The sequence below is a fragment of the Oncorhynchus nerka genome, unplaced genomic scaffold, assembly GCF_034236695.1.
Source record: "Oncorhynchus nerka isolate Pitt River unplaced genomic scaffold, Oner_Uvic_2.0 unplaced_scaffold_1468, whole genome shotgun sequence".
NCBI classification, from domain to species: domain Eukaryota; kingdom Metazoa; phylum Chordata; class Actinopteri; order Salmoniformes; family Salmonidae; genus Oncorhynchus; species Oncorhynchus nerka.
Window position 1 is genome coordinate 86,663 of NW_027039844.1, and position 20,367 is coordinate 107,029.

A 20,367-nucleotide genomic window follows, 5' to 3' on the forward strand; every position below is an offset into this window, starting at 1 on the left:
AACACATTGAATATCACAGACACATAGAAACACATTGAATATCACAGACACATAGAAACACATTGAATATCACAGACACATAGAAACACATTGAATATCACAGACACATAGAAACACATTGAATATCACAGACACATAGAAACACATTGAATATCACAGACACATAGAAACACATTGAATATCACAGACACATAGAAACACATTGAATATCACAGACACATAGAAACACATTGAATATCACAGACACATAGAAACACATTGAATATCACAGACACATAGAAACACATTGAATATCACAGACACATAGAAACACATTGAATATCACAGACACATAGAAACACATTGAATATCACAGACACATAGAAACACATTGAATATCACAGACACATAGAAACACATTGAATATCACAGACACATAGAAACACATTGAATATCACAGACACATAGAAACACATTGAATATCACAGACACATAGAAACACATTGAATATCACAGACACATAGAAACACATTGAATATCACAGACACATAGAAACACATTGAATATCACAGACACATAGAAACACATTGAATATCACAGACACATAGAAACACATTGAATATCACAGACACATAGAAACACATTGAATATCACAGACACATAGAAACACATTGAATATCACAGACACATAGAAACACATTGAATATCACAGACACATAGAAACACATTGAATATCACAGACACATAGAAACACATTGAATATCACAGACACATAGAAACACATTGAATATCACAGACACATAGAAACACATTGAATATCACAGACACATAGAAACACATTGAATATCACAGACACATAGAAACACATTGAATATCACAGACACATAGAAACACATTGAATATCACAGACACATAGAAACACATTGAATATCACAGACACATAGAAACACATTGAATATCACAGACACATAGAAACACATTGAATATCACAGACACATAGAAACACATTGAATATCACAGACACATAGAAACACATTGAATATCACAGACACATAGAAACACATTGAATATCACAGACACATAGAAACACATTGAATATCACAGACACATAGAAACACATTGAATATCACAGACACATAGAAACACATTGAATATCACAGACACATAGAAACACATTGAATATCACAGACACATAGAAACACATTGAATATCACAGACACATAGAAACACATTGAATATCACAGACACATAGAAACACATTGAATATCACAGACACATAGAAACACATTGAATATCACAGACACATAGAAACACATTGAATATCACAGACACATAGAAACACATTGAATATCACAGACACATAGAAACACATTGAATATCACAGACACATAGAAACACATTGAATATCACAGACACATAGAAACACATTGAATATCACAGACACATAGAAACACATTGAATATCACAGACACATAGAAACACATTGAATATCACAGACACATAGAAACACATTGAATATCACAGACACATAGAAACACATTGAATATCACAGACACATAGAAACACATTGAATATCACAGACACATAGAAACACATTGAATATCACAGACACATAGAAACACATTGAATATCACAGACACATAGAAACACATTGAATATCACAGACACATAGAAACACATTGAATATCACAGACACATAGAAACACATTGAATATCACAGACACATAGAAACACATTGAATATCACAGACACATAGAAACACATTGAATATCACAGACACATAGAAACACATTGAATATCACAGACACATAGAAACACATTGAATATCACAGACACAAATAAGAAACACATTGAATATCACAGACACATAGAAACACATTGAATATCACTTTAGACACATTGAAACACATTGAATATCACAGACACATAGAAACACATTGAATATCACAGACACATAGAAACACATTGATTTAACACAGAGACAGTAGAAACACATTGAATATCACAGAGACATGAGAAACACATTGAATATCACAGAGACTAGTTGAAACACATTGATTTATCCAGGAGACTAGTTGAAACACATTGAATAACCAGAGACTAGTTGAAACACATTGAATATCACAGAGACAGTTGAGAACACATTGAATAACCAGGACACATTGAAACACATTGAATATCACAGACACATAGAAACACATTGAATATCACAGACACATACATGGAATAAAACAAAACATACAGTCAAACACAGAACATAGAAACAAACAGTGAATATCACAGACACATAGAAACACATTGAATATCACAGACACATGAATAAACACATTGAATATCACAGACACATAGAAACACATTGAATATCACAGACACATAAAACACATTTGAATATCACAGACACATAGAAACACATTGAATATCACAGACACATAGAAACACATTGAATATCTTCCAGACACATAGTTCTCTTCCAAACACATTGAATATCACAGACACATAGAAACACATTGAATATCACAGACACATAGAATTGTCTTCCATATTGAATATCACAGACACATAGAAACACATTGAATATCACAGACACATAGAAACACATTGAATATCACAGACACATAGAAACATATTGAATATCACAGACACATAGAAACAGATTGAATATCACAGACACATAGAAACACATTGAATATCACAGACACATAGAAACACATTGAATATCACAGACACATAGAAACACATTGAATATCACAGACACATAGAAACACATTGAATATCACAGACACATAGAAACACATTGAATATCACAGACACATAGAAACACATTGAATATCTTCCAGACACATAGAAACACATTGAATATCACAGACACATAGAAACACATTGAATATCACAGACACATAGAAACACATTGAATATCTTCCAGACACATAGAAACACATTGAATATCACAGACACATAGTCTTCCAAACACATTGAATATCTTCCATCCTTCCAGTAGAAACACATTGAATATCACAGACACATAGAAACACATTGAATATCACAGTCTTCCATAGAAACACATTGAATATCACAGTTCTCCATAGAAACACATTGTCTTCCATATCACAGACACATAGTCTTCCAAACACATTGAATATCACAGTCACATAGAAACACATTGAATATCACAGACACATAGAAACACATTGAATATCACAGACACATAGAAACACATTGAATATCACAGACACATAGAAACACATTGAATATCAGAGACACATAGAAACACATTGAATATCTTCCATACACATAGAAACACATTGAATATCTTCCATACACATTGAAACACATTGAATATCAGAGACACATAGAAACACATTGAACTAGTTATCTTCCATACACAGTTGTCTTCCATACTTCCGTTAGTAGAAACACATTGTCTATCCAGACACATAGTTGTCTTCCACATTGAATATCTTCCAGACACAGTTGAAACACCTTGTTAATTATCTTCCATACACATAGAAACACATTGAATATCACAGACACATAGAAACACATTATTTAATCCATCACAGACACATAGTTAAACATACTTCCGTTAATCTTCCACACTTCATAATTGTCTTCCATCCTTCAAATAATAAATCATATTTTTTATTTTTTATTTTATTTCATTTATTTCACCTTTATTTAACCAGGTCTTCCATACTTAGTTGAGAACACCTTTATTTAACCAGGTAGACTAGTTGAGAACACCTTTATTTAACCAGGTCTTAGGCTAGTTGAGAACACCTTTATTTAACCAGGTATTGTCTTCCTAGTTGAGAACACCGTTTTATTTAACCAGGTAATTGGCATAGTTGAGAACACCTTTATTTAACCAGGTCTTCCTACTTGAGAACACCTTTATTTAACCAGGTAATTGTCTTCCTAGTTGAGAACACCTTTATTTAACCAGGTCCGCTAGTTGAGAACACTTTTATTTAACCAGGTAGGCTAGTTGAGAACACCTTTATTTAACCAGGTCATACTAGTTGAGAACACCTTTATTTAACCAGGTCTTCGGCTAGTTGAGAACACCTTTATTTAACCAGGTCTTCCAGGCTAGTTGAGAACACCTTTGTTTAACCAGGTCGGCTAGTTGAGAACACCTTTATTTAACCAGGTCTTCCTAGTTGAGAACACCTTTATTTAACCAGGTCGGCTAGTTGAGAACACCTTTATTTAACCAGGTCTTCCTAGTTGAGAACACCTTTATTTCCAACCAGGTCGTTGCTTAGTTGAGAACACCTTTATTTAACCAGGTCGTTGTCTTAGTTGAGTCTTCCAACACCTTTATTTAACCAGGTAGTTGTCTTCCATCCTTCCGTTGAGTCTTCCAACACCTTTATTTAACCAGGTCCGCTAGTTGAGAACACCTTTTATTTAACCAGGTCTTAGACTAGTTGAGAACACCTTTATTTAACCAGGTAGGTCTTCCAGTTGAGAACACCTTTATTTAACCAGGTAGGCTAGTTGAGAACACCTTTATTTAACCAGGTAGACTAGTTGAGAACACCTTTATTTAACCAGGTTAGGCTAGTTGAGAACTTCCTTTATTTCTTCCACTTCCGCTAGTTGAGAACACCTTTATTTAACCAGGTAGGCTAGTTGAGAACACCTTTATTTAACCAGGTAGGTCTTCCATAGTTAGAGAACACCTTTATTTAACCAGGTCCGCTAGTTGAGAACACCTTTATTTAACCAGGTAGGCTAGTTGGGAACACCTTTATTTAACCAGGTAGACTTAGTTGAGAACACCTTTATTTAACCAGGTAGGCTAGTTGAGAACACCTTTATTTAACCAGGTAGGCTAGTTGAGAACACCTTTATTTAACCAGGTAGGCTAGTTGAGAACACCGTTTTATTTAACCAGGTAGGCTAGTTGAGAACACCTTTATTTAACCAGGTAGGCTAGTTGAGAACACCTTTATTTAACCAGGTAGGCTAGTTGAGAACACCTAGTTATTTAACCAGGTAGGCTAGTTGCCAGAACACCTTTATTTAACCAGGTAGGCTAGTTAGAGAACACCTTTGTCTTAACCAGGTAGACTAGTTGTCTTCCAACACCGTTTTATTTCCAACCAGGTAGGCTAGTTGAGTCTTCCACCTTTATTTCCAACCAGGTCTTAGACTAGTTGAGTCTTCCAACTTCCTTTATCTTAACCAGGTAGGCTAGTTCCATCCTTCCGTTAATTGTCTTCCATACTTCCGTTAATTGTCTTCCATACTTCCTGTTAGTTCTCTTTAGTTCTCTTCCATACTTCCGTTAATTGTCTTCCATACTTCCGTTAATTGTCTTCCATACTTCCGTTAGTTTGTCTTCCATACTTCCGTTAGTTCTCTTCCATACTTCCGTTAATTGTCTTCCATACTTCCGTTAATTGTCTTCCATACTTCCATTAATTGTCTTCCATCCTTCCGTTAGTTGTCTTCCATACTTCCGTTAGTTGTCTTCCATCCTTCCGTTAGTTGTCTTCCATACTTCCGTTAGTTGTCTTCCATCCTTCCGTTAGTTGTCTTCCATACTTCCGTTAGTTGTCTTCCATCCTTCCGTTAGTTGTCTTCCATCCTTCCGTTAGTTGTCTTCCATACTTCCGTTAGTTGTCTTCCATACTTCCGTTAGTTGTCTTCCATACTTCCGTTAGTTGTCTTCCATACTTCCGTTAGTTTTCTTTCAACCGGTACCAGTTACCTTCCCCTACACACTTTGTGGAGGTCGTGGAGTAAAACGGAGACCACCGTGTTTGTAGACGAAACGGTTCGGATGCTACCAAACAGGAACATCGGCACGGTGCCGACCTCAGACCAGTCTCCTGGTACCTGTCAGGGGTCATAGAGAGAGGACATGGACGGTGCCGACTTCAGGCCAGTCTCCTGGTACCTGTCGGGGGTCATAGAGAGAGGACATGGACGGTGCCGACTTCAGGCCAGTCTCCTGGTACCTGTCGGGGGTCATAGAGAGAGGACATGGACGGTGCCGACTTCAGACCAGTCTCCTGGTACCTGTCGGGGGTCATAGAGAGAGGACATGGACGGTGCCGACTTCAGGCCAGTCTCCTGGTACCTGTCGGGGGTCATAGAGAGAGGACATGGACGGTGCCGACTTCAGACCAGTCTCCTGGTACCTGTCAGGGGTCATAGAGAGAGGACATCAACGGTGCCGACCTCCTGGTACCTGTCAGGGGTCATAGAGAGAGACATCAGTCTCCTGGTACCTGTCAGGGGTCATAGAGAGAGCACATCAACCAGCGGGTCTGGTACCTGTCAGGGGTCATAGAGAGAGCACATCAACGTGCCGACTTCAGACCAGTCTCCTGGTACCTGTCAGGGGTCATAGAGAGAGCACATCAACGGTGCGACCTCCTGGTACCTGTCAGAGAGAGGACATCAACGGTGCCGACCTCCTGGTACCTGTCAGGGGTCATAGAGAGAGCACATCAACGGTGCCGACCTCCTGGTACCTGTCAGGGGTCATAGAGAGAGCACATCAACCATGCCGACTTCAGGCCAGTCTCCTGGTACCTGTCAGGGGTCATAGAGAGAGCACATGGACGGTGCCGACTTCAGACCAGTCTCCTGGTACCTGTCAGGGGTCATAGAGAGAGCACATCAACGGTGCCGACCTCCTGGTACCTGTCAGGGGTCATAGAGAGGACATCAACGGTGCCGACCTCCTGGTACCTGTCAGGGGTCATAGAGAGCACATCAACGGTGCCGACCTCCTGGTACCTGTCAGGGGTCATAGAGAGAAAGGACATCAACGGTGCCGACTTCAGACCAGTTTCCTGGTACCTGTCAGGGGTCATAGAGAGAAGACCCCGGTACCATAATAAAGTGACTAAGGGGGCAGTTGAAATCGGTAATGGGGGGGGACATAATTTTTTTTTGCTTATATAATCACAATATACCACAATAAAACAGATTGTTCGCATGCCAAGGCTCCAAGATCATTGATCGGTTTATATATCTGTATCTCTGCAGCCCTACAGCTGTTTTGGTAATGAATATAGGCAATAAGATACATTGTATATACAAAAGTATGTGGACACCCCTTCAAATTAGTGGATTCCACTATATCAGCCACACCCGTTGCTGACAGGTGTATAAAATTGTGTGAAGTGGAGCAACAACGGCTCAGCCTCGAAGTGGAAGGCCACACAGGCACATAGAACGGGACTGCCGAGTACTGAAGCGCATAGCATGTAAAAATCGTCTGTTCTCTGTTGCAACACTCACTACCGAGTTCCAAACTGCCTCTGGAAGAAACGTCAGCACAAGAACTGTTCAATCGAGAGCTTCCTGAAATGGGTTTCCAATGCAGAGCAGCCGCACACCAATTTAAGATCACCATGCGCAATGCAAAGCTCGACGCCCGTTGGACTCTTGGAGCAGTGGAAACACGTTCTCTGGAGTGATGTAAAGATGGACTCTTGGAGCAGTAGAAACACGTTCTCTGGAGTGATGTAAAGATGGACTCTTGGAGCAGTGGAAACACGTTCTCTGGAGTGATGTAAAGATGGACTCTTGGAGCAGTAGAAACACGTTCTCTGGAGTGATGTAAAGATGGACTCTTGGAGCAGTGGAAACACGTTCTCTGGAGTGATGTAAAGATGGACTCTTGGAGCAGTGGAAACACGTTCTCTGGAGTGATGTAAAGATGGACTCTTGGAGCAGTGGAAACACGTTCTCTGGAGTGATGTAAAGATGGACTCTTGGAGCAGTGGAAACACGTTCTCTGGAGTGATGTAAAGATCTCTGGAGGACTCTTGGAGCAGTGGAAACACGTTCTCTGGAGTGATGTAAAGATGGACTCTTGGAGCAGTGGAAACACGTTCTCTGGAGTGATGTAAAGATGGACTCTTGGAGCAGTGGAAACACGTTCTCTGGAGTGATGTAAAGATGGACTCTTGGAGCAGTGGAAACACGTTCTCTGGAGTGATGTAAAGATGGACTCTTGGAGCAGTGGAAACACGTTCTCTGGAGTGATGTAAAGATGGACTCTTGGAGCAGTGGAAACACGTTCTCTGGAGTGATGTAAAGATGGACTCTTGGAGCAGTGGAAACACGTTCTCTGGAGTGATGTAAAGATGGACTCTTGGAGCAGTGGAAACACGTTCTCTGGAGTGATGTAAAAGATGACGCCATTGGACTCTTGGAGCAGTGGAAACACGTTCTCTGGAGTGATGTAAAGATGGACGCCATTGGACTCTTGGAGCAGTGGAAACACGTTCTCTGGAGTGATGTAAAGATGGACGCCATTGGACTCTTGGAGCAGTGGAAACACGTTCTCTGGAGTGATGTAAAGATGGACGCCATTGGACTCTTGGAGCAGTGGAAACACGTTCTCTGGAGTGATGTAAAGATGGACGCCATTGGACTCTTGGAGCAGTGGAAACACGTTCTCTGGAGTGATGTAAAGATGGACGCCATTGGACTCTTGGAGCAGTGGAAACACGTTCTCTGGAGTGATGTAAAGATGGACGCCATTGGACTCTTGGAGCAGTGGAAACACGTTCTCTGGAGTGATGTAAAGATGGACGCCATTGGACTCTTGGAGCAGTGGAAACACGTTCTCTGGAGTGGTGTAAAGATGGACGCCATTGGACTCTTGGAGGAGTGGAAACACGTTCTCTGGAGTGATGAATCACACTTCACCATCTGGCAGTCAGACGGACCAATCTGGGTTTGGTGAATGCCAGGAGAACGTTACCTGCCCGAATGAGTAGTGCCAACTGTAAGGTTTGGTGGACGAAGAATAATGGTCTGGGGCTGTTTTTCATGGCTTGGGCCCCTTAGTTCCAGTGAAGGGAAATCTTAACGCTAGAGCATTCAATTACATTGTAGATGATTCTGTGCTTCCCACTTTGTGGCAACAGTTTGGTGAAGACCTTTTCTTGTTTCATCATGACATTGCCCCCGTGCACAAAGCGAGGTCCGTACATGATTTTTCGAGATCGGTGTGGAAGAACTTGACTGGCCTGCACAGAGACCTGACCTCATCCACATCGAACACCTTTGGGATGAATTGGAACACAGATTGCGAGCCAGGAGGCCTAATCGCCCAACATCAGTGCCTGACCTCACTAATGCTGTTGTGGCTGAATGGAAGAAAGTCCCCTCAGCAATGTTCCAACATCTAGTGCTGCTATAACAGCCTCCTCTCTTCTGGGAAGGCTTTCCACTAGATGTTGGAACATCGCTGCTATAACAGCCTCCTCTCTTCTGGGAAGGCTTTCCACTAGATGTTAGAACATTTCTGCTATAACAGCCTCCAATGTTCCAACATCTAGGTGCTGTAGAGAGAGTCCCTCCCTGGGGAGTGGGAGCTACAGTCTGGCTAAGTGGTGGTGTAGAGAGACCTAGCCTGGCTGCTCACCTTACAGGCTCCCAGTGGAATAACACTGTGGTCTGTCAGCCAGGCTCCCAGTGGAATAATAACACTGTGGTCTGTCAGCCAGGCTCCCAGTGGAATAACACTGTGGTCTGTCAGCCAGGCTCCCAGTGGAATAACACTGTGGTCTGTCAGCCAGGCTCCCAGTGGAATAACACTGTGGTCTGTCTGCCAGGCTCCCAGTGGAATAACACTGTGGTCTGTCTGCCAGGCTCCCAGTGGAATAACACTGTGGTCTGTCAGCCAGGCTCCAGGTGGAATAACACTGTGGTCTGTCAGCCAGGCTCCAGGTGGAATAACACTGTGGTCTGTCAGCCAGGCTCCAGGTGGAATAACACTGTGGTCTGTCAGCCAGGCTCCTGGTGGAATAACACTGTGGTCTGTCAGCCAGAATCCTACAGGAATAACACTGTGGTCTGTCAGCCAGGCTCCTGGTGGAATAACACTGTGGTCTGTCTGCCAGGCTCCCAGTGGAATAACACTGTGGTCTGTCAGCCAGGCTCCCAGTGGAATAACACTGTGGTCTGTCTGCCAGGCTCCCAGTGGAATAACACTGTGGTCTGTCTGCCAGGCTCCCAGTGGAATAACACTGTGGTCTGTCTGCCAGGCTCCAGGTGGAATAACACTGTGGTCTGTCAGCCAGTTTCCCAGTGGAATAACACTGTGGTCTGTCTGCCAGGCTCCCAGTGGAATAACACTGTGGTCTGTCAGCCAGTTTCCCAGTGGAATAACACTGTGGTCTGTCTGCCAGGCTCCCAGTGGAATAACACTGTGGTCTGTCTGCCAGGCTCCCAGTGGAATAACACTGTGGTCTATTCCTCCAGGTGGAATAACACTGTGGTCTGTCAGCCAGGTTCCCAGTGGAATAACACTGTGGTCTGTCTGCCAGGCTCCTGCCAGAGAGAAAGGGGGAGATGGAGAGAGGGAGTGTGGTAGAGGGCGAGAGGGAGAGGGGAGAGAGAGCTGGTCGGTCAGCGGTGTCAGCAGACCATGCTGTCATTAGAATGCAGACCTAACTTAGTTATTGTCTGTTCTCTCCTCTCCTCCTCCTCTCATTGACTAGAGGACAGAGAGACAGCAGAGGGAGAGGGATGGAGTGAGAGTGGAGAAAGGTGAGAGAGGGACGAAAATGAGCAGAAAGAGGAGAAAGGAGAGAGAATAAGGAGTTAAAGAGAGGAGAGAGAGAGAGGGAAAGAGAGACAGAGAGAGCGAGGGAGAGAGAGAGAGAGAGAGAGAGAGAGAGAGAGTAAAGAAGGGTGGGCCTGATAGACCAATGTTGTTACTAAGGGGAATAGGGCGGTATTTTTACCCAAAACATATTGCACCCAACAAAAAAACTCAAAGCTTCCTAGATCAAAGGAGAATGCTGTTCCGTGTGGAAGACGTTCCAATGCTGAATTATTCCAACACCTTCCCTTTTGTCGCTAGTTGAGAGGGGGGAGAGGGGGATACAGAGAGAGGGAGAGAGGGAGAGAGAGAGTGAAAAAGTGAGAGAGAGAGGGAGAGAAGGAGAGGTAGGGAAGGGGTACAGAGAGAGAGAGAGGGAGAGAGAGAGTGAAAAAGAGAGAGAGGGAGAGAAGAGAGAGGGAGGGAAGGGGTACAGAGAGAGAGGGAGAGAGAGAGTGAAAAGAGAGAGAGGAGGGAGAGAAGAGAGAGGGAGGGAAGGGGTACAGAGAGAGAGAGAGAGGGGGAGAGAGAGAGTGAAAAAGAGAGAGGGGGAAGAGGTACAGAGAGAGGGAGAGAGAGGGAGAGAGAGAGAGAGAGAGAGAAAGAGGGAGAGAGAGAGAGAGAGAGAGAGAAAGAGGGAGAGAGCGAGAGCGAGAGAGAAAGAAAGAGAGAGAGAGAGAGGGGGTACAGAGAGAGAGAGAGGGAGAGAGAGAGAGAGAGAGAGAGAGAGAGAGAGAGAGAGACAGAGAGAGAGACAGAGAGAGAGACAGAGAGAGAGAGAGACAGAGAGAGAGAGAGAGAGAGAGAGAGGGAGAGAGAGAGGAGAGAGAGAGGAGGGAGAGAGAGAGAGAGAGAGAGAGAGAGAGACAGAGAGAGAGAGAGAGAGAGAGAGAGAGAGAGAGAGAGACAGAGAGAGACAGAGAGAGAGAGAGAGAGAGAGAGAGAGAGGGGGTACAGAGAGAGAGAGACAGAGAGAGAGAGAGAGAGAGAGAGAGAGAGAGACAGAGAGAGAGAGAGAGAGAGAGAGAGAGAGAGAGAGTACAGAGAGAGGGAGAGAGAGAGAGAGAGAGAGAGAGAGAGAGAGAGAGAGAGAGAGGGTACAGAAACAGAGTTCTGCAATATTTATTTAGTTTATTTGCACTGTTCTGTATTATGTCAACTCTTCTTCTTCCGTCCTTGTCTTCTATGACTGTGATCAGTCAGATGACAGAGTAAAGCGTTCACCTCAACCTTCATTCATATAGTAAGGATGGCTGCCATCTTATGGGATCCTAACCAACTGTGCTATTTCGTTAGTTTTTCCGCATAGTTTGTAACTTATTTTGTACATAGTGTTGCTGCTGCCGTCTCTTATGAACGAAAAGAGCTTCTGGACATCAGAACAGCGATTACTCACCTCGAATTGGACAAAGACAATTTTTTTTCAATGAGTCTGACGCGAAGGATATACTGCTTCTCCGAGACCAGGCCCAAATCCCCGTCAATCGCGTGAAGAAAAGACGGAAATACATCGGGTAGAGATCAGAGTGCCTTGTGAGAATTATTGGGCGAGTGTGTAAACCGCCTCTACCATCCATTCTATTGACCAACGTGCAATCACTGGAGAATAAACTGGATGAGCTCAGTTTGAGACTATCCTACCAACGGCACATTAAAAACAACGGCACATTAAAACCATGACAAGGATAAAATACAGTTGGCTGGGTTTTCCGTGTATCGGCAGGACAGAACAGCTCCGTCTGGTAAGACGAGGGGTGGTGGCCTGTGTCTATTTGTTAATAACAGCTGGTGCCCGATGTCTAATTTAAAGGGGTCTCGAGGTATTGCTCGCCTGCTGTTGATGGATGCCTTGGCCTCATTCTCAACTGGCTTGTAATTGAAGCTGCAGTCACTCTGAGGGACAACTTCTCACATGGCCCGTGATATATTGTCCCTTTGGGGTTTGTGAGTGGACAGGACAGGACAGGATTGGGTCTAAGGAACATAAGGCATCTAAAGGAAATTCCTTTTTGGTGATAGGAGAGATTATACGTATAGATTCTCACGTGGTCTTTTTATACCTCGACGCTCTATACCTCAGTGGATCCCCACCTTCCAATTCACACTCAGGAAAGTCTGTTTCCGTGTGTAGGAGTACACCAGGTAGCACTCTATTCACACTCAGAAACTCTGTTTCCGTGTGTAGGAGTACACCAGGTAGCACTCTATTCACACTCAGGAAACTCGTTTTCGTGTGTAGGAGAAACTCTATTCACACTCAGGAAACTCTTTTCCGTGTGTGTACACCAGGTAGCACTCTATTCACACTCAGGAAAGTCTGTTTCCACCAGGTAGCACTCTATTCACACTCAGGAAACTCTGTTTCCGTGTGTAGGAAGTACACCAGGTAGCACTCTATTCACACTCAGGAAACTCCGTTTTCGTGTGAGGAGTACACCAGGTAGCACTCTATTCACACTCAGGAAACTCTGTTTCCGTGTGTAGGAGTACACCAGGTAGCACTCTATTCACACTCAGGAAACTCTGTTTCCGTGGTAGTAAACCAGGTAGCACTCTATTCACACTCAGGAAACTCTGTTTCCGTGTGTAGGAGTACACCAGGTAGCACTCTATTCACACTCAGGAAACTCTGTTTCCGTGTGTAGGAGTACACCAGGTAGCACTCTATTCACACTCAGGAAACTCTGTTTCCGTGTGTAGGAGCACTCTATTCACACCAGTGTAGCACTCTATTCACACTCAGGAAAACTGTTTCTGTTTACACCAGGTAGTACTCTACTCACACTCAGGAGTACACCAGGTAGCACTCTATTCACACTCAGGAAACTCTGTTTCCGGAAACACTCACGGAAACACTCCTGCATGTGGCAGGGTCTGCAGTCAATCACGGACTACAAGAAGAAATCCAGCCCAGTCACGGACCAGGATGTCTTGCTCCCAGGCAGACTAAATAACTTTTTTGTCCACTTTGAGGACAATACAGTGCCACTGACACGGCCTGCAACGAAAACATGCGGGCTCTCCTTCACTGCAGCCGAGGTGAGTAAGACATTTAAACGTGTTAACCCTCGCAAGGCTGCAGGCCCAGACGGCATCCCCAGCCGCGCCCTCAGACCATGCGCAGACCAGCTGGCCGGTGTGTTTACGGACATATTCAATCAATCCCTATACCAGTCTGCTCTTCCCACATGCTTCAAGAGGGCCACCATTGTTCCTGTTCCCAAGAAAGCTAAGGTAACTGAGCTAAACGACTACCGCCCCGTTGCACTCACTTCCGTCATCATGAAGTGCTTTGAGAGGCTAGTCAAGGACCATATCACCTCCACCCTACCTGACACCCTAGACCCACTCCAATTTGCTTACCGCCCAAATAGGTCCACAGACGATGCAATCTCAACCACACTGCACACTGCCCTAACCCATCTGGACAAGAGGAATACCTATGTGAGAATGCTGTTCATCGACTACAGCTCGGCATTCAACACCATAGTACCCTCCAAGCTCGTCATCAAGCTCGAGACCCTGGGTCTCGACCCCGCCCTGTGCAACTGGGTACTGGACTTCCTGACGGGCCGCCCCCAGGTGGTGAGGGTAGGCAATAACATCTCCTCCCCGCTGATCCTCAACACTGGGGCCCCACAAGGGTGCGTTCTGAGCCCTCTCCTGTACTCCCTGTTCACCCACGACTGCGTGGCCACACACGCCTCCAACTCAATCATCAAGTTTGCGGACGACACAACAGTGGTAGGCTTGATTACCAACAACGACGAGACGGCCTACAGGGAGGAGGTGAGGGCCCTCGGAGTGTGGTGTCAGGAAAATAACCTCACACTCAACGTCAACAAAACTAAGGAGATGATTGTGGACTTCAGGAAACAGCAGAGGGAACACCCCCCTATCCACATCGATGGAACAGTAGTGGAGAGGGTAGCCAGTTTTAAGTTCCTCGGCATACACATCACAGACAAACTGAACTGGTCCACTCACACAGACAGCATCGTGAAGAAGGCGCAGCAGCGCCTCTTCAACCTCAGGAGGCTGAAGAAATTTGGCTTGTCACCAAAAGCACTCACAAACTTCCACAGATGCACAATCGAGAGCATCCTGGCGGGCTGTATCACCGCCTGGTACGGCAACTGCTCCGCCCTCAACCGTAAGGCTCTCCAGAGGGTAGTGAGGTCTGCACAACGCATCACCGGGGCAAACTACCTGCCTCCAGGACACCTACACCACCCGATGTTACAGGAAGGCCATAAAGATCATCAAGGACATCAACCACCCGAGCCACTGCCTGTTCACCCCGCTATCATCCAGAATGAGAGGTCAGTACAGGTGCATCAAAGCTGGGACCGAGAGACTGAAAACAGCTTCTATCTCAAGGCCATCAGACTGTTAAACAGCCACCACTAACATTGAGTGGCTGCTGCCAACACACTGACACTGACTCAACTCCAGCCACTTTAATAATGGGAATTGATGGGAAATGTAAATATATCACTAGCCACTTTAAACAATGCTACCTTATATGTTACTTACCCTACATTATTCATCTCATATGCATACGTATATACTGTACTCTATATCATCGACTGCATCCTTATGTAATAGATGTATCACTAGCCACTTTAACTATGCCACTTGGTTTACATACTCATATGTATATACTGTACTCGATACCATCTACTGTATCTTGCCTATGCTGCTCTGTACCATCCCTCATTCATATATCCTTATGTACATATTCTATATCCCCTTACACTGTGTATAAGACAGTAGTTTTGGATTTGTTAGTTAGATTACTTGTTGGTTATTACTGCATTGTCGGAACTAGAAGCACAAGCATTTCGCTACACTCGCATTAACATCTGCTAACCATGTGTATGTGACAAATAAGATTTGATTTGATTGGAGTACACCAGGTAGCACTCTATTCACACTCAGGAAAATCTGTGTCCGTGTGTAGGAGTACACCAGGTAGCACTCTATTCACACTCAGGAAAATCTGTGTCCGTGTGTAGGAGTACACCAGGTAGCACTCTATTCACACTCAGGAAAATCTGTGTCCGTGTGTAGGAGTACACCAGGTAAATCTGTGTCCGTGTGTAGGAGTACACCAGGTAGCACTCTATTCACAGAGGGCTATTCAGGAAGTCTGTAGGAGTAGGAGCACTCTACTCACACTCAGGAAAAGGTAGTACACCAGGTAGTACTCATTCACTCAGGAAAATCTGTGTCCTGTGCACTCTATTCTATTCGTGTAGGAGTAGGAGTACACCAGGTAGTACTCTATTCACACTCAGGAAAATCTGTGTCCGTGTGTAGGAGTACACCAGGTAGTATTCTACTCACAGAGGGCTATTCAGGAAGTCTTAACAGTGTTTGATCTGATGAAGATGTGGTTTTGTAGAGTCAAGGTGAACCAGCAAGACACACACGGAACATTCCAGAGAAGTGGGAGTCACTCAAATGGATTGATTTTCTTTAAGCTATATATCGAAAGCCTTGAAGCTTAGGAGTTCAACTTTGGGGACAATTATATTCTAAGAAAATAAGATTTAAAACTTTTTTTAAATGTATGGAATAGGGCTACAATGTTATCCTGGAACTAAAGACACGGCGTTCACTACTTGAAGATGCTGAACTTTATTGATAACATGACATGCGTCCATTATGTTTTACTTCAATGTATACAGAAAATAACATTGGGAAATCATCGTAAAAAATTACTCCATGCTTCTGGAGTCAACGGCTATTCTGTTGTTGACCCAATCTGTCGACATGGTCAGTCATAATGTAATCATTTGGGCTACTACAGTATCAGAATACATTCTTTCTCACCAAAACAAGTAAAACATTGACTGATATTTCATCCGGCCAAGATGTGTGTGTGTAATACATCTGTAGTTGTAAAGGAATGTAATTAGTTGACAGTATCCTAACCTCGTCCCCAGTTGTCCCTTGTGTTTACTGTTTGTCAGAATATTGTGACAACAAAACGTACCATGGTCACCCCATATTTCCATTTACTATTTGATACAGGCCATTGATCCGGTCTTTACTGCCCATTGGTCTAACTCTATATGTAGCCCCACCCACTTGCTTGTGTGTCATTGGGCCGGAACGCACCGGAAATTGGAAGACAAAACGAGACAAATTGGCCGTGCCGTTGTTGCCAGGCTACACAAGGTGGATATTATGGGTATCTTTAGTAGATCTTAAAGGCGGTGAGCTTTAAATCCCCTCTGACACGAACGTAGGTAATGACGTCCAGGACGGAACGGTTGGGGAATTTGATCTCATGTCCATTAGGCATCTCCACTTCAAACAGGTCTCCGGTCAGCTTCAGGACAATCTGAGAGAGAAGGGAGAGAGGAAACTCGTCACTATGACAACACATGGACTTACTCTCATTGTTACATCACTATATTCTACGCCTAGTTCAACTCTGACTTGACTAGTTAATTAGAGGGTAAATACATTTAAAAATACATTTTATTGCCCAAGATTATCCATTCATCTAGTAATTGAACAAAAAGGCTGTACTGATAATGCAGTCAGTATGACAGAACTCACTAACAGTGTGACAGAACTCACTGAATGCAGTCAGTACGACACAACTCATAACTAACTACACTGAACAATGCAGTCAGTACGACAGAACTCATAACTACACGGAACAATGCAGTCAGTACGACAGAACTCATAACTACACTGAACAATGCAGTCAGTACGACAGAACTCATAACTAACTACACGGAACAATGCAGTCAGTACGACAGAACTCATAACTACACTGAACAATGCAGTCAGTATGATAGAACTCACAACTAACTACGCTGACCAATCTTAAAGGGATAGTTCAGGATGTTGACAAAGCCCTTTATCTACTTCCCCAGAGTCAGATGAACTCATGGATACGGTTGTTATGTCTCCGGGTCCCGTATGAAGATCTAGGTAGTGAATCGCCCAGTATGACAATAGTGAATCAGCAAAAAAAGCATTCTAGTCTTCATGTACAGCTAGCATACTTTCAGTCTTTGCGCTAAGCTAGCGCTAACACAAGTTAGCATTGGCACGCAAAACTACCTTTAACTTTCGTCATACTGGACTCAGAGACATGCAAATGGTATCAACAAGTTCATCTGACTCATCCCTTTAAGAAATACCACAATGACATTCTCAAATATTATATTTTCATTTATTTAAACATTTGTGTATATATATATATATATCCGGGACTAACGTCCTCCTTCGGTCCAGTCAGGAATCTCTTCCCATCCCAACAATTGTCCCACCTTGAAAGTAGAACCCCTTTGGAGGCCACTGTGTTTCTCTCTCTCCTCGTGACCCCAGCAGCCGTCCATCTTTGAGTTGCACACAAGCACAGCACCGTCCGTGTCATCCTCAAAACGTGGGTTGAAGTGCAGTGCCAGGTGATCTTCGTCACAGCCCAGATCTATCTGGAACCTTGAGGTTCGTTCAAACAAGGGAAATAATTAGCTGTCAAAATGTTGTTTTGTGCTAAAGCCCTCAAACGTTCGGTAACATTAGGAAACAGTCCGAGAAGGGTAGTTGTGAGGCTAACGTAAGTGTCTGTTTTGGGCCGAAACTGCCGATACAAATAATCATGTGTCCATGTAGGTTTTCTATTGCATGTAGTAGGAATATAAAGTCATTAGCAGTATGACCACGGCTGTTTGTTGTTATAAACCAACATTTTGGAATGTTCATTCAAATCGTTCAACTGAAATCGTTGCTAAGTAACGTGTTCGACCCAAACAGAACCCTTCTTGACCTCACCTCTGGACCTGAGTAACAGGAAGTCACATGACAGATCATTCCAGAAACCCCACGACACGTCTGCACTTCTCTGACATGAATTGGTTTCACACATACAGTATACAGTTTACTACATACACTATACATACAGTATACCACACATACAGTATACTACACACACACAGTATACCACACACACAGTATACCACACACACACAGTATACCATACATACTGATGTGTGGTATAGTGTATGTGTGGTATACTGATGTGTGGTATACTGATGTGTGGTATACTGATGTGTGGTATACTGATGTGTGGTATACTGATGTGTGGTATAGTGTATACCACACATACAGTATACCACACATCAGTATAGCAACACTAAACCATTCTCCATTCTCTAGTCTTTAGAACAAACATTTGTGGAACTGTTGGTTTGTTTTTCAACTCTTCTTCTAAAATAATGTGATGGGTTCTCTGCATGTGACTTCCAAACCAGACCAGTTAAAGGTACGTACCCCTTCGCCTCAGGCAGAATCCTCCCCTCCACTTTCAACTGGTCTCCAGCTCTCAGCTTCACATTCTTCAGCTCAAGTACCTGTTATGAAGAAGCGTATAGTTGACCGTCTTTGAACGTAAGGTCAAAAGGATAGTATTTTATTAAACGTGTCACGTTGGGTTTGCTTCATGCCATTCCATCATTTATCTCTGGCTTTGTAATCACAACTTACAGTTTATGTCCCATTAATATTGTATAGTAATGTACATAATAGTATCCAGTGTCACACCCTGACCTTAGAGAGCCTTTTTTAATGCCTCTATTTGGTTTGGTCAGGGTGTGATTTGGTGTGGGCATTCTATGTTCTGTTTTCTATGTTTCTTGGTGTTTCTATGTTTTGGTCGGGTATGGTTCTCAATCAGGGACAGCTGTCTATCGTTGTCTCTGATTCGGAATCAGCTGTAACAGTTCTTCCGCTGAAGGGGAGGAGGACCAAAATGCAGCGTGGTCAGTATTAAACATGTTTAATGTAGACGATAAATGTGAACACTACAAAATAACCCCAAAAAAATAAATAAATAAGTGAAAACCCGAAACAGTCCTATCTGGTGCAATGACACAAAGACAGATGACAATCACCCACAAAATATCCACAGAACATGGCTGCCTATATATGGTTTCCAATCAGAGACAACGACAGACAGCTGCCTCTAATTGAGAACCAATCTAGGCAACCATAGACTTCCACAAACACCTAGGCTAGAAAACACCCCATAAATATACAAAACCCCTGTTTATTGTTTTTTTTGTTGGCGACATTATAAATGGGGCGACAGGGTAGCCTAGTGGTTAGAATGTTGGACTAGTAACCGGAAGGTTGCAAGATCGACTCCACGAGCTGACAAGGTACTAATCTGTCGTTCTGCCCTGAACAGGCAGTTAACCCCACTGTTCCTAGGCCGTCATTGAAAATAAGAATGTGTTCTTAACTGACTTGCCTAGTTAAATAAAGGTAAAAATACAATTCAAAAGAGGATCCACACAAGCACAAAGGTTATTAAGACTTACCATTGTCTTTGCCATGTTGTCACTGGTGGTGGTGGAACGAAACAGTCCTGGATCTAGTGTGGGATGGAACGAGACAAGCCTCTATGCTGAGATACACAGAGATATTTAAAAGGTAAGGTCATAAGTCCAGCCCCCTTTCACATATCACTAACTGATTAGCATGATGATGAGGGGGGTCAAGAGGTACTTCCTGATGATTCCATCCACAGATGTTTGATTATCCCACTGAGCCTATTGCCCAATGCGGGGCTTTAACAAGGAGCTTGGTGACTGTATAGACAGCTTACAGTGCTGATGATGTCACGCATACTGAACAACCTGCTCTTTGATCAGTAATCAACTGTGATTGATCAGTAATCAACTGTGTTTGATCAGTAATCAACTGTGATTGATCAGTAATCAACTGTGTTTCAAGTGCCACAATGTTGTAATCAAGTGCCACAATGTTGAGCGAGA

The 20,367-nt window shown here is 43.6% G+C and overlaps 1 protein-coding gene across 1 annotated transcript; it reads right to left on the minus strand.

The window, feature by feature from the left end:
* Positions 1–16,187: 16,187 nt before the first annotated feature.
* Positions 16,188–20,151, minus strand: LOC135568583 (galectin-1-like). Its single transcript, XM_065015385.1, has 4 exons — positions 19,912–20,151; positions 18,863–18,942; positions 17,860–18,031; positions 16,188–16,916 (listed from the first exon to the last, which is right to left on the minus strand). The coding sequence occupies exons 1-4, from the start codon at positions 19,924–19,926 to the stop codon at positions 16,770–16,772; spliced, it is 414 nt and encodes a 137-aa protein (XP_064871457.1). The 5' UTR covers positions 19,927–20,151; the 3' UTR covers positions 16,188–16,769.
* Positions 20,152–20,367: the final 216 nt, after the last annotated feature.

What these genes read in the sequence shown, in the direction of transcription:
- LOC135568583 (XM_065015385.1), bottom strand. An exon ending in ATTCTGCCTGAGGCGAAGGG is followed by an intron (nt 18,032 to 18,862) that starts GTACGTACCTTT and finishes ACGAACCTCAAG; the next exon opens with GTTCCAGATAGATCTGGGCT. An exon ending in AAAGGGGTTCTACTTTCAAG is followed by an intron (nt 16,917 to 17,859) that starts GTGGGACAATTG and finishes CTTCTCTCTCAG; the next exon opens with ATTGTCCTGAAGCTGACCGG.